At 44.5% G+C, this 15,513-nt stretch overlaps 1 protein-coding gene across 1 annotated transcript in view; it reads left to right on the top strand.

The window, feature by feature from the left end:
• Window positions 1-13,537, top strand: part of LOC143964277 (C-type lectin domain family 4 member E-like) — a 161,343-nt gene extending 147,806 nt beyond the window's left edge. The window contains exon 8 of the mRNA XM_077473980.1: window positions 12,073-13,537. Within this exon, the coding sequence (XP_077330106.1) occupies window positions 12,073-12,208 (136 nt within the window). The 3' untranslated portion in view covers window positions 12,209-13,537. The remainder of the gene's footprint in view (window positions 1-12,072) is intronic.
• Window positions 13,538-15,513: the final 1,976 nt, after the last annotated feature.

The following is a 15,513-nucleotide window of genomic DNA, read 5'->3' as shown; positions in this document are numbered from 1 at the left end:
ATGGTGAGGCTACATTGATGGGCATTGGTGAGGCTGCATTTGATGGGCACTGGTAGGGCTGCATTTATAGGCGCTGGTGAGGCTGCATTGATGGGCACTGGTGAGGCTGCATTGATGGGCACTGGTGAGGCTGCATTGATGGGCACTGGTAGGGCTGCATTTATAGGTGCTGGCGAGGCTGCATTGATGGGCGCTGGTGAGGCTGCATTGATGGGCACTGGTGAGACTGCATTGATGGGTGCTTCATTAAAAAGGTGGGATATACATGGGGCAAAGGGGGTGGGGTGGAGCCAGGGGGGGCGGCAAAATGGGGTTCCGCCTGGGGTGCCAAAAATCCTTGCACCAGCCCTGTCTCTATAGGTATAGGGATGTGTGTGGTTATTATTGAATGTACCTGCCAGGATCAGGTATCTACCTTCCGGGTCCACGTGCATCTCTAGGAGAGAGAAAGCTACAGAATCCCTGATAGCAATGAGGACCCATTTTTGCTTTGTAGGTACTGAAGCTTTAAATATGTGTGTGAATTTTCTGTGGCAAAAGGTAGGAGTATTTGAGGCTAACCAGTGCGTTTACTGTATGCACAGAATTTCAGATTGCAATTTAAGGGCTTATCTCCACACCGAAGCTCGTTTAGCTGGGTGATTCAGTCCATGGACATTGAAGGAAGTCACTTTGATAGACATGTCTGGTATGTAGGAGGGAGAACTGATAGTACCTTATATGGGCCAGTGGCCCTCCAGAGGGTCTGCGATCGGCAAACTGTAAACGATGATGTAGAACAGGCCGTCTTCATGGGTGAACAATCGCTTTCCATCTCGTGCAGGGTGGGATAGGGAGTAGAGAACATAAAAGAGAATAGGGAAAAAGTCAAAGAGCAAACGTGTAACTGACAAGGTAAAATGGTAGGTTCCAGCTGGAATCTGGGGGCAGGTTCCCTGCCAATTACTCAGGAAGGGGAAACTTGTGGACTGTGAGCTCCATAATGATGTAGGAATCTTGTGGTTTAGCTTGCTGAATACTGCGGAGGTACTGCTATTGTTTTTACCTTTCCGCTTGTGCAACACAACACTATAATCGTCTTGTACATGCATCTTAGTAGTGGATGGAGATCCCTCAGGAGATTTCTCCGGTAGGATGCCCCATGCTCTCAGTAGGGCCAAGCCATCTTCTAAGCTGGTAATCACTGAGGATTTGCCTTCCCTGGTGATAGTCAGCTTCAATAAGGTATACCCAGCTGTACAGTACACCATGTTTTCTAAGTACTTTGGTCAAGGGTAGTAAGGATTTACACTTCTGCATGGTATTCTATTAGAGATCTGCAAAGAATTGAATGTTAGAGTATTGGTCAGGAGGTTGAGCATTTTTGCGAAAGGCCAGCATAAATTGGTCTTTTACATGGAAGAAGTGCACCCGCATCAGCACATCTCTAGGGATGTTGTCCGAGAGGTGGGATGGTTTGGGTAGGTGGTGAATTCTATCTACAATCAGTTCAGAGGCAGGTACCGAGGGGAGATAAACTGCCATGAGATCTTGGGCATATTGGTTGAGTTGTGCAGGTAGAATCGTTTCATGAACACCACGCAATTTCATGTTATTTCTACGTGAACGGTCCTCGAGGTCGGCGACCTTTGCTTTAAGCCTTGACAATTCATCAGATTGACCATTGTGTGCATCTACTAGCGTATTATATGAAGAAGCATATTCACCCATCTTCTGTTTCACATGGTCAATTCTATTCCTCAGCTCTCCTACTTTAGCCTTAAAATTTCTCACACACTCCATCATATCAGCATGGAGGGAGCTGCGCAGGGAAATCAGCATATCCTTTAGGGTAGTGTCAGAGATAGGCTGGTTGGTGGTAGGGAAAGAGTTAATGGTTTCTGCCAGCTCCCTTGTGTCTTCCATAGAGGTCTGAGGTTCACCCACCTTAGTGTCTTGTGTGCCAGCTGACAAACAGGGCTTAGATTTCACTGGGCTGCAGGACAATGGTTTGATGCTGCGGGTGAATGTTGGTATGGGCTCTTCCGCAATCCTGGGCTTGGTGTGGTGGAGAGGGACGGGGAGGCTGGGGAGCATCTGTCTGCGCCATCTTGGAGCACGCTCCGGCCCTTAGGAGGGAAGAAATCTCTCAGCTTCTTCGGATTTGCGGCGGTCTGCCCTTTGCGGGTCATCCCTGGGAGTTGTGCGGCACTGTAGATGTGCGCTGGTACCGATGGGGAGCTACAGGGTCAGCCGTCCATTAGCTTGCGTGGTACCCATGCCCCCCCACTCGGGTGGGGTTTTAAAAAGCCTGTCAGCCTCTGCTTCTGTGAGATTCCCTAAGGGCAGTGTGCGGCAGCTTCCGCAGGCCCTGGGCACCTTACAGGAGGTAAGCACTAGTTCTGGTGTGTATTTTGCAGGACAGCAGTGGCTCTTACTGGGACAGTAACCTGGTGTTCTCTGATCACTATGTATCTTTCTTTCTCCCTGTCCCAAGACCGTCCATTTTTTTTCTACAAGCTGTGGGGCTTTAAGCCTGGTCTTCCTCTGTGGCGCTATGGACAAATCACGCCTTCATGCAGCCAGCCCTCACGCTCAAGGTACATGAGTGGGGAGGGGCCAGGATTGTTTGTGGTTGGACAGGTTTCCTAATGGCATGCCTTTGTGTCTTCCCCTACCTTCCCTTTAATCTGTTCAGCCCTTTTAGGTCAGATCATCATCTTGGACCAGACGACAGAGACCTTGCCAGGCTGCACCATCAATATCAACATTCTTCTTCCCGGTCGAGACGTGACTCTCCATCCAGGACCCACCAGCCGAGGAGATGTTCCCATTCCTCCTTATGACACCGCACCCACTACCACGACAGCCGTTCTGATCGCAGAGCCTGCTGAGGATGTGGGACAAAAGTCCCAGAGGGAAAGTCTCTGTGTGACCTATGTTATGCCCGGGCGGTTGGAGAAACAGAGGTGGAAAACCAACAGATGGAGTATCTTGTTAAGTGTGTGTTAAGCAATCCCTAAAGGACTGGGATACAACCTACACATGGAGCCAGTCCATTACTCTATCTGGCTCCCTGGCTGATGAGGCCCAGGAGGATCATTCCAGACTTATAATGCCTTCCCTGATTCTTCAGATAGTGAGATGGAGGGAGATGAGTTAGTCGGAGGATTACATTTTTCTATGATTTCCCCACTAATTAAAGTGGCCAAGGAGGGTCTTAAGTGGGAAGATGCTTCCACTCCCCCGGCTAAGCAGAAGAAGTTCTTCAGACATCTGGGGAAAGAACGTTCCAATTTTCCACTCCTTTCTGAATTAAAGGATATTATTGATGAGGAATGGAGCAAGGTAGATAAGACTACCTCTATGTCAGATAAAACCTCTAGCTTATATCCCTTCAAGATTAAGGAAGTGAAACATCTGGAAAACGCTCCCCTCTTAGATGCAGCTCTGATGTGGCTGGCCAAGCACATCACTCTTCCCTTAGAAGATGCGATATCCTTCAAAGATGGGCTTGAAAGAATAGATCAAGACTTGAAGAGGATTTACAGGTTAGCTGGCACGGCTTGCAAACCCGCTTTGGCCCTTGCGGCCATGTCCAAGGCCATGGAGGCATGGATAGAGAATGTAGACTCTGTGCTCAAGGGTGTTTCAGAAGATCTGGCCAGAGGTTCAGCAGTCAAGGAATTTAAGCCAGCAGTGGCCTTCCAGGGGGAGGCTTCTATCGACCTGATATGCCTATAGGCCCGGACTATGCTATGCTTGGTCACGGCTAAGCGGGCCCTATGGTTGCACCCTTGGCTTGCTGATCCAGCATCTAAGCAGGCCTGATGTAGGATCCCCTTTGAGGGGTCCTCGTTGTTTGGTAACAGCCTGGATAGAGCCATAGCCCAAGCTACAGGTGGGAAATCGGGTTTTCTTCCCCAGGATAGGCATCTGTTTGGTCATAAGAGGCCTCAAAGCAGAAGACGCAGTGCTGAGCGTTCAAGGGAAGCACACTCTTACAGACCCGGTCGAGATATCAGAAAGAATTGGAGCAGAGGTCAGACTAACTTCTGAAAGTCTGCTAAGAGCGAGGTGATCGGTGGTCAAGAGCTGGCTAAGTGGTTTTGAGATTGGGCCCGCCCAGGTGGATTGCGTGGGGGTGCATCTGCTTCTCTTCGGCACGTCTGGGTGGCCTCAGTTTCGGACTACTGGATCATCAAGATGGTCTCCATGGGTCACACATGGTCATTCATCAGTACTCCTTCCCCCAAATTTGTCTCCACTCTGCTACCACAGTCAGAAGAAATGAAGCGGGTGTTACTGTCCTATATGGACTCGCTAATTGTACAAGGGGCCACGGTGCCTGTTCCGAAAGGCAAAGAGTTCTGGGGATTTACTCACCTCTTTCTTGTGCAGAAGAAAAATGGTTCATGGCGCCCCGTGATAGATTTAACTTACCTAAACAAGTTCATAAGATATGAAAGATTCAAACGGAAACTTTGTCTACCATCCAACAAGCTGTGCAGCCATGAGATTGGTTAATTTCAATCGACCTCTTTTCATGTGCCTGTGGCAGAGGAAATCCGCAAATACCTCCGGTTCAGAGTTGGGCAAGATCATCTACAGTTTACTTGCCTCCCTTTTGGGTTGACAACCCCACCCCAAGTCTTTTCAAAAGTTCTTCTGACCGTAGTGGTCCTCATCAGAACAAAAGGGATACGCTTGTATTACTATCTCAATGACCTCCTGCTATTATCTCAAGACAAGAAGCAGCTATTGATCCACAGAGAGCAGGTTATCACCACAGTGCTCGGGTTTGGTTGGCTCCTAAACATAGAGAAAAGCCATCTGGAACCAGTTCAGTGCCTGGAATACCTAGGGGCCCAGTTCAACAGGGTGGGAAGCACCATCTCTCTCCCAGTGGAGAAGATCCTAGTCATCCGAGGGAGAATCTCACAGGCTTTGAGCTCCTCGTGCCTGAAGGCCTCACAGTGCCTGAAACGATGGTCTCTACGACCCCCATGGTCAAGTGGTCCCTGTGGAGGTTACGCCCTTTCCAGACAAGGTTCCTCCATCAGTGGCATTCAGGAGACGGCAATCAGACCATTCACATAACCTCAGTGATTAGGGACAGCCTCTTCTGTTGGCTCCAATGCAGAAATCTGCTCACCTGCCACTCCATTGCTTCCGTCTCATGGGTCACGGCCACAACCGATGCCAGCAAGATCGGATGGGGAGCCCTCTGCAGGTCAGAACTTGCACAAGGCACGTGGGATACCTGTCTTCGCAACCTGGGCTCAAACATCCTGGAACTACGGGCAGCCTGGTGTGCCCTTCAATCATTTTCTCATCTCCTGAAAGAGGAGTCTGTCTTATTGACAATGGGCAACACCACAGCGGTCTCCTATGTGAAGTGGCAACATAGCACTCAGAGCTCCACACTGCTCCAAGAAGTCAAGCCCATCATGTCCTGGGCTCAGAAAAATCTGGCCAATATTTCAGCAGATTTCATCCCTGGAGTCCAGAATGTCCAAGTGGACTTCCTGTCCCCCACACAGTTAGAGAACAATGAATGATCACTTCATGTGCAGACGTTCAAATGGATTCTGTCCTTGGGAGTCAATCCCAAATTGGACCTGTTTGCACCCCCCTCCAACTTCAATATCAAGAAGTATTATATACCGGGGCGTTGCAGCCAGGCATGCAGGGTAGATGCGGTAGATGCCTTGACAGATCAGTGGAGCTTCAACAGGGAATATGCCTTTTCCCCGCTCCTGATTATCCTCAGGTTTTATGGGGACTCCAGGCGGAAGTGGTCAAAGTGATGGTGATAGCACCTTACTGGCCAAACAGGCCATGGCTTTCCCTTCTGATCCAGCTCAGCTTCTGGGATCCAGTGCCTCTTCCCCTCAGGCCAGGCCTTCTTTCTCAGGGGGCAATCCTGCACCCTTGTCAAACATTACTGCGACTGATGGTCTGGTTCTCGAGAAGGAGAGGCTGGGACTGCTCAGGTGTGCTTCAAGAGTAATTTCCACTCTCATGAGCTCGTGGAAAGTGAGCAAGAATCAAAACGATGGGACGGCACATTCCACCAGGGGTATGGTGGCTTCGAGGGCAGCAGCCTGCATGTGGCTCCAGACATCATCTGTAAAGCGGCCTCATGGGTCTCCATTAATACTTTTATGTCACATTATTGCATAGAGCCTGTGTCTCTATCTTCTGTGAACTTTGGTTTAAGAGTCCTGTCAGTTGATGGCCAAATTAAATTTTGATCAGCATACCCAGCCGTGTGGACTGGCTAGTTATTTCCCACATGTAGGCTGCCAAGGAGTCTGTCAGGAAAATGGAAAATGTATTATCAAATACTTATGCCCTGTACACATGATAGGATTTTCCGACAACAAAACCGTGGATTTCTTTGATGTTGGCTCAAACTTGCATACACACGGTCACACAAATGTTGTCAGAAATTCCGAACGTCAAGAATGCAGTGACGTACAACACGTACGACGAGCCGAGAAAAAGGGAAGTTTAATAGCCAGTGCGGCTCTTCTGCTTGATTCCGAGCATGCGTGGACTTTTGTGCATTGGAATTGTGTACACACGCTTGGAATTTCTGTTGTCTGAAAATTTGAGAACCTGCTCTCAATCATTTGCTGGCGAAAATTCCAACAACAAATGTTCTATGGTGCATACACACAGTCGGACTTTCTGACAACAAGTTCACATCCAACATTTGTTGTGGGAAAATCCTATTGTGTGTACAGGGCATTACCGCAATTTTCCTTTTTTGATGGACTCTATGGCAGACGGAGTTTCCACCCATTTGGTCATGAGTTGGCTAGTAACAGAACACAGTCTCTAGTGGTGAGCTCAGATTTATGGGAGTGGGGTCCTATAGCATTGGAGAGGAGGCGGGGTTAACCCACACGTAGGCTGCCATGGAGTCCATGGGGAAAGGAAAATGACGGTATTTGATAATACATTTTCCATTATTCTCTTGCAAAATCACCAAACCTGTGAAAAAGCCACCTTCATGTGATATCATTTTCATCAGCTGACTTTCTTGATTATATTTTTGGGTAAATCTATGGGATTGCTTAAATTTGTTGGGAAAAAATTAAAAGAAAATGCACTCTTTCTATTTTTAATGAATTATTTACAATAAAAAAAAAAACAAGAAAAAAAAAATATATGGGCCCAAATTTGCAACCAAATTAAAGCCCTATGTGTCCCCCAAAATTTTATTATTCTTTAGGGTAGACTACAAAACCTAAAAGATGTCCATAACCAAGACATTGCTGAAATGGATACCATATTTAGCTGCGTATAACACACATGTTTTTTCCCTGAAAATAGATGGTAAATCTGCATGTTATACGCCGATATCTGTATTTTTACCAACAAGGGGTGGGGATCGGGTGGTCCTCCCCCGGGTGCAACCTATTGGGAGGGTCTCAACCCGGCTGCCCCACCTCTCCTGGCCGTGGAACAGCGCTGCCAGTAAACCCGTGCCAGCCCCCTGTGACACACCGCTCCCCCTACGTAACCCAATGTAAAACTAAGCTTCTGAATATGCTCGCTATGGCTGCTCTCCTCCTCCTGCTCTGCCTCCTCCTCGTATGTAGCTTTTGATTGGATGAGGGGAGAGCAGTCACATGAACGGGTGGACGAGAGAGAGAGCGGCGTTAATGGAGGTATGTGAGTGACACAGGAGGAGCGGTGTAGGAGAAGGGGCTGACAGTGTGAAGTTCTCTTAACTCTAGAGTATGCCCACAGCTAGGGATGAGCCGAACACCCCCCAGTTCAGTTTGCACCAGAACTTTCGAACAGACCGAAAATTTGTGCGAACTTTAGAACCCCATTGAAGTCTATGGGACTCGAACGTTCAAAAAAAAAGTGCTAATTTTTATTGGCTAATATACAAGATACTGTTCTAAAAAAGGGTATGGGGACCTGGCTCCTGCCCCAGGGGACATGGGTCAATGCCTAAAATGTTTTTAAAAATGGCCGTTTTTGCTGGAGCACTGATTTTAATGATGATTAAAGTGAAAAAAAAGTGAAATATTCCTTTAAATATCGTGCCTGGGGGTGTCTATAGTATGCCTGTGAAGTGCCACGTGTTTCCTGTGTTTAGAACAGTCCCTGCACAAAATGACATATAACGGAAAAAAAAGTCATTTCAAACTGCTTGCGTTTTTAATGTAATATCTGGTTCCGGCAATATGGATGAAAATCAGTGAGAAAAATGGCATGGGTAGCTCTCCCTGCCCATTACCAGCCCCCTATATACTCAGAACAGCAGTATACAGGCGGTGCAAACAAGACAGGGACTGTGTAGGTTTGTGGTGTTAAGTAGAATCTGTTTCTAATTTTGAACTGGTACATTTTTAAAGTGTAGGCCCAGTCAAAAAATCTATTTTTAAGCTTTTTGGAAAACATAGGGAAGGGTTATCGCCCCTGTATAATTTGTTTTGCTGTCCGTCTTTTTTCATCTCACTTGCTGTTGTCTCCTTCCGTTTGCAAGTAGCAGACGTTTGTAAGTTGGATGTTTGAAAGTAGAGGCCTGCCCTATATGCTCTGCAGAAATGGCGGAACAAGGTGTTGTAAGCCCTGAAAGTGACTCTTGGTGGGCGCTGGAGCGCCCTGCTGTGAATGATTATATCAAGAATTGTAAATACATGCCATTGTTGAACAGTGGTAGAAAAATTGGGCCTTTGGTGGTTGTGGTGTTGGTGCCACAACACTATAAGTCCTCACAGTTACTCTCGGTGGGCACAGGAACGGGCCCTGCTGTGAAATATTATATCAAGAATTGTAATTACATGCCCCTGTTAAACAGGGGCTGAAAAATTGGGCCTTAGGCACTGGTGCTGGTGCCACGCCACTGCAACCTCTCCCATAAACTCTAGTTGTGGTGCAGGAATGAGCCCTGCTGCAAAGAATTGCATCAAAAATTGTAATTAAACGCCCCTGTTAAACAGGGGCTGAAAAATTGGGCCTTAAGCACTGGTGCTGGTGCCACGACACTGCAACTTCTCCCATATACTCTAGTTGTGGTGCAGGAATGAGCCCTGCTGCAAAGCATTGCATCAAAAATTGTAATTAAACGCCCCTGTTAAACAGGGGCTGAAAAATTGGGCTGGTGGCATCACCCAGAACCAAAAATGTTCTTCCAACATATCAGCGGAGGATGAAGAGGATAGACAATCAACATAACAGGACAGTCACTCAGCATCAGCATAGGCAGTCTTGAAGGGATGTGATATTTAAAAAAAAAAATATTCAGTTACATCAGCTTCAGGTGCTTGGTAGCTGTGGGTGATCCAAGACTGATTCATCTTGATGAAGGTCAGTCGATCAACTGAGTCGGTGGACAGGCGCACCCTGCGATCGGTAAAAAAGCCACCAGCAGCACTGAAGGTGCGTTCCGAAAGAACGCTGGATGCAGGACAGGCCAGTAGCTCAATTGCATACTGTGCAAGCTCTGGCCAGTGATCCAACCTCAAGAGCCAGTAAGCCAGAGGATTTTCGGTGGGAAAGGTGTCCAAGTCTAACCTTGCCCCAGACAATACCCACGATCTCCTACAGCTGACTGAAAGCTCTATTACAGAAGAGCAATATAGCTAGCTATATAGGTGGATATAATGGTGTATAGTGCGGTCAGAGCACGCAGACAACACCCACAATCTCCTATAGCTGACTGAAAGCTCTATTACAGAAGAGCAATATAGCTAGCTATATAGGTGGATATAATGGTGTATACTGCGGTCAGAGCACGCAGACAACACCCACAATCTCCTACAGCTGACTGAAAGCTCTATTACAGAAGAGCAATATAGCTAGCTATATAGGTTGATATAATGGTGTATACTGCAGTCAGGGCACGCAGTGCATTGTGGGCCATGAGCGCCACACGAATTTGGCGCGAACAGCCCATAACGTTAGGAATTTGACGAACGTGCGAACAGCCGATGTTCGAGTCGAACGTATGTTCGACTCGAACACCAATCTCATCCCTACCCACAGCGCTGTTCCTGTCCCAGTGCTGGGAGTGCAAGGGGGGGTCTTTATAATGAAAGGGGGCTGTTTGTTGTATAAGGGTAGTTTGTGTTGTACAGGGGCAGTTCGTGTTGTACATGGGCTGTTTGTTGTACAGGGGCCGACTCAAAATCAGTTTACTGAATCAGATCAGGCAGCTATTGCGATTGGTTTCCAGAGGTTACAGTGTATCATTACCGCTCACTGACTGGTTACTAGAGGTTACAGCACACATTACAGCTCACTGATTAGTCGCTAGAGGTTACAGCACATCATCTCCTCACTCCAGGGGTCATGCTATACATATGGATGCCACCTTCATTTACATATCTATGCTGCTATTTACATAAGAATGCTGTTGCTATTTACATATGAATGCTGGTTATTTACATGTAAACACAGGGTTAGCAGGGGAGTCATCTGTACACAACAATAGGGCAGAGCTGGGCAGCATTGGTAGCAACACTTCATACTGAGATATCAGGACACAGCAACAGACAAGGAAATTTAAACTGGGATAGTTGGCAAGTATGAGGCAGCTGCTTTGGGCCCCACAGCAATGACAGGGCCCAGGGCAGCTGCCCCTTTTGCCCTGCCTTAAAAATGGCCCTGGCAGAGGCAGTGTTTGTGTTGTATAGAGGCAGTGTTTGTGTTGTACAGGGGCTGTTTGTGTTGTACAGGGGCTGTGTACTATGCAGAGGGTCTGTGTAAAGTTTTTTTTTTTTTTCCCTGAAACTTCCCTCTAATGACAGAAGAAAGAAATGGAACATGTTTCAAATCTATCCAACGGACTCAATTCCGACGGACTAAAAATCTAGAAAACCATTTGTCTGTGTGCTAGTCTGACGGACCAAATACAATGCAAGGGCAGCTATTGGCTACTGGCTATTGAACTTCCTTGTTTAGTCCCATTTACATCATCACGTTCAAAATGAATGGACTTTTGAACGGACTTAGTCCGTTTGTGTGTGGCCAAGTGGAAAGTGGAAAGTCTGTCGGGCCTCCGTCAAAAGCCCGTCGGGTAGACTGTCAGACCTAGTCTGCCGGAAAGTCTGGTCGTGTGTACGTGGCATTAGGCTCCATACATACTGGACTAAAGAAAAGTAGATTCTACAGGCGTTTGACTTTTTTCTGTTCTCCTGCCTCTAGAAGCACTTCTATTGTGTTCTATGTGTTTTTGCACATTATGACTACTACAGGCGTTTTCTGTCAGGGACATTCAGAGGTTGGAAAAAAAAAAAACCTTCTCTATCGCGTTTTCTGGAGAAATTTAGGAGCTGTAAAAACGTCAATGCCTCTTGTCTCTTCTGAACGTCAAGTTTCAAGGTATTTTTTGTAAAAAAATAAAATAAAGGTGTGTTGTCACTGTACATCATTTCCAGGCTTTTGCAGAGGGGCGTATAGTGCAAAAAACACCTGTAAACGAAATGCTCTTAAACTCGGATAGACTCGCCTAAACTTTGTACAGTATGCCTTCAATTTGGGTCTTTTATGCCACGTTTTTAAGCTAAAAACTTTGACATTTTTTTTTGCTCCAAGTGTGCATGGAGCCTTATGCCTCGTACACACGAGCTGACTTTTAGACGGACTAGGTCCAACGGTCTTCCTGACGGAATTTCGGATGAGTTCCGACGGACTTTGCGAATGAACGGACTTGGCCACACACAATCACACCAAAGTCCGATGGATTCAAACGTGATGACGTACGACCGGACTAGAATAAGGAAGTTCATAGCCAATAGCTGCCCTAGCGTCGTTTTTTGTCCGCAGGACTAGCATACAGATGAACTGATTTTTTTCACCGGACTTGAGTCCATCGGAAAGATTTGAAACATGTTCTATTTCTAAAGTGCGTTCAATTTTGGACAGCAAAGTTCCAATGGATCCCACACACAATCGAATTGTCTGACGTATTCATTCTGCCTGACCTCGTCCATTGAAAAGTCTGGTGGTGTGTACGCGGCACTAGGGGAAAAAAACCCGGGGACTCAGGTGGTGAGGATTCTTCTGTTTCTGTCCTTATTATCGGCTTCACCCCTGGTCACTAATGACACTTATCTCCTACAGGTTCTGGCTGGAGGGCGAGCCCAATAATTACAATGGAAAAGAAGAAGATTGTGTTCATCTGAGATATGGAAAGGGCTTGAATGATATTCCGTGTGATACAACTTACCCATACATCTGTGAGAAGAAATTACCCTGAATTGTTCTGCTGAACCTCAGAAACCACCTCCTGTCTCCATCTGATCATCTCTTCTCCAACTTCTTACTACTAATGTAGAATGTACTAAAGAGAAATATGTAACCCTCCACTGATTGTCTCCTGAAATCAGTAGACACCTGGCTGATGTGGTGAATCTCTAAAATCAATACTTAAAGGGGTCTATTTTTTTTTTTTTTTAAAGTGCATAATCAATCATCCAGCACATTGCATATACATTCACTTTGTGTGAAATGGCAAAAGTGAACATTCTTTAGGCCATGTTCTCCTGTTAAGGAATGTTCTTTAGGCCATGTTCTCCTTTAAATGAATGTTCTTTAGGCCATGTTCTCCTTTAAATGAATGTTCTTTAGGCTATGTTGTCGTCTGAATGAATGTTCTTTAGGTTACTTTCTCCTCTGAATGAATGTTCTTTAGGTTACTTTCTCCTCTGAATGAATGTTCTTTAGGCTATGTTCTCCTCAAGTTCTTTAGAATATGTTCTTTAGGCCACATTCTCCTTTAAATGAATGTTCTTTATGCTATGTTTTCCTCTGAATTAATGTCATTTAGGCTATGTTCTCCTCTGAATGAATGTTCATTAGCCCTTGTACACACAGTCGGAGAATCCGTCGGAATGTGTCCTATCGGACCGTGTTGTCAGATAATCCGACTGTGTGTGGTATGCATCGGACTGATTCCGTCTGAATATCCGTCGGACCCAATTTTCCAACATGTTGGAAATATTTCCCGACCAACTGGTTCTATAGGACCTAATCCGATCATGTGTAGAGAATTTTGATCGGACCAAGTGCCACGCATGCTCAGATCAAATTCCTACATCAAAACTATTGGCTACTAGCCTGAATGTAGTCCCATCGTAACGAAATTACGTCATCACGTTCTGAATGATCGGATTTTTCGACAACTTAGTCCGACCGTGTGTATGCAACAGTTTCGGACAAAATCCGACGGATTTGGTTGTGGAAATCTCCGACCGTGTGTACAAGGGCTAAGACTGTGTTCTCCTCTGAATGAATGTTCATTAGGTTACTTTCTCCTCTAAATGAATGTTCTCTTATTATAGACAGTAGTAAAATACCACATTATGGACACTAGATGGAGCTGAGGAGCATAAGAAATACATACTATATGTCTTTGCAACAAGAGATACATTCTAACAATTCTAGAGAACGCTAAAGGGAATTAGTAACTAGACATGTGGACAATGGAAACATTTGTTTTGTTTTGTTTCGGATTTGTTGGTTAATAATTTTGTATTGCATATTCATTATATTAGAGTGATTTATTTTCAGAATTAGTTTTGTTTATTTGGACTCATTTTGTATATTTGTTATTTTCAAATCGATTTGAAAAACAAAATTTGAATTTTGGAAGACCACTATATTCATTCTATTCTATTACTTTTTTTTATATTCTATTCTATTATTTTCTTTTCTTTTCTATTCTACTATATTATATGATATTCTATTCTGTTTTATTCTATTGTGTTTTACCTATTCTATTCCTTTATTTTCTATTCTCTTTTATTCGGTTGTATTATATTCTATTATAGTGTGTTTTATTTTATTCTATTCTATTTTATTATATATATTTTCTATTTTATTCCTTTATATTTTATTACATTATGTTTTATTATATTTTATTCTATTCTCCTTTATTGTATTCTTTTCTATTCTATTGCTTTATTTTATATTCCATTTTATTCTACTCTATTCTAATTTATTCTATGATATTCAATTTTTTTCTATTATATCTCTTCTATTATATTCTCTTTTATTTTATTCTATTCTCTTTTATTCTATTTTAATGTTTTATATATTATTATATTCTATTCTCTTTTATTTTTTTTTTCCATTTTCTATTCCATTTTATTCTATAAAGCAGCCTATGCAGGGATAAGAATTTTATTTCACTTTTATACCTTACTGTATTTATTGCTTCCATTTCAAATTGATTTTCAAATTCAAATTTGAATTCAGGAAATTCATTTTTTTTTATAATTTATTTGGGATTGGTTGAAATTCAGATTATTGTGATTCAGAGATTCTGATACATCCGAATCTCTGAATAATGAAAATTTTGTCTAAGTTTTGATTCGTAACAAAACGAATTGCACATGTCTATTAGTAACCGATAGTTACATTACTCCCTTTACAGTTCTCTAGGAATCTTACATTGTATCTCTTGTTATGAAGACGTGTGTACAGTATTTCCAATGCTCGTCAGCTCCATCTAGTGTCCATTAAGCTGTATTTTACTAATTCCCATAACAAAGCAACATTCACTCAGAACAGAAAATAGCCTAAAAGGACATTCGTTTTTTTTTTTTTTTGCCCGAGCAACACAGAACAAATGTACATGCGGATTTGCTGACCCCTTAAAGTTCCTGACCCGGGACCCAGAATCATGCAGCCAGCGAAGGAATTCAGAACTGTTAAAAGGTATTAAACATAATTAAATCCAGAACCAAGAATGTAATATATTGAAGCTTATGGGTCATCGGATGCAGTGGCTGCATTTGATTCCTTTTCCAAGCCTTCTAGCCCTTATTTTCACCTGGTGATCCATCAGATACACTTCCTGTCCCGGGGTGGCTATGTTTGCTATTCCACTGTATCTATGGAGGTAGCCATGGTTGCCACCCGGACTGGTCTTCAAACACTTCTTCCTTTGTCCATAGAAAAAGGGCACAATGACCTCATGTATATTACCAAAAGTATTGGGACACCTGCCTTTCCACACACATGAAATTTAATGACATCCCAGTCTTAGTCCGTAGGGTTCAATATTGAGTTGGCCCACCCTTTGCAGATATAACAGCTTTAATTCTTCTGGGAAGGCTGTCTACAAGGTTTAGGAGATGTGTCTATGGGGATGTTTGACCATTCTTCCAGAAGCGCATTTGTGAGGTCAGGCACTGATGTGGGATGAGAAGGACTGGCTCGCAGTCTCCGCTCTAATTCATCCCAAAGGTGTTCTATCGGGTTGAGGCCAGGACTCTGTGCAGGCCAGTCAAGTTCCTCCACCCCAAACTCGCTCCTCCATGTCTTTATGGACCTTGCTTTGTGCACTGGTCCAAATCATTTGGTGGAGGGGGGGAATATGGTGTGGGGGTTGTTTTTCAGCAGTGGAGCTTGGCCTCTTAGTTCCAGTGAAGGGAACTCTAATGCCCCGTACACACAACAAAACCTTGGATTTTTTTCAGACGGATGTTGGCTCAAACTTGTCTTGTGTACACACAGTCGCACAAATGTTGTCGGAAATTCTGAACGTCAAGAATGCGG

This window comes from Lithobates pipiens, unplaced genomic scaffold (genome assembly GCF_037356315.1).
Source record: "Lithobates pipiens isolate NorthernLeopardFrog02 unplaced genomic scaffold, aLitPip1_a1.2 Scaffold_8, whole genome shotgun sequence".
Lineage (NCBI taxonomy): Eukaryota > Metazoa > Chordata > Amphibia > Anura > Ranidae > Lithobates > Lithobates pipiens.
The sequence above is the reverse complement of the archived record's forward strand: the minus strand, read 5'-3'. Positions and strand labels throughout refer to the sequence as shown.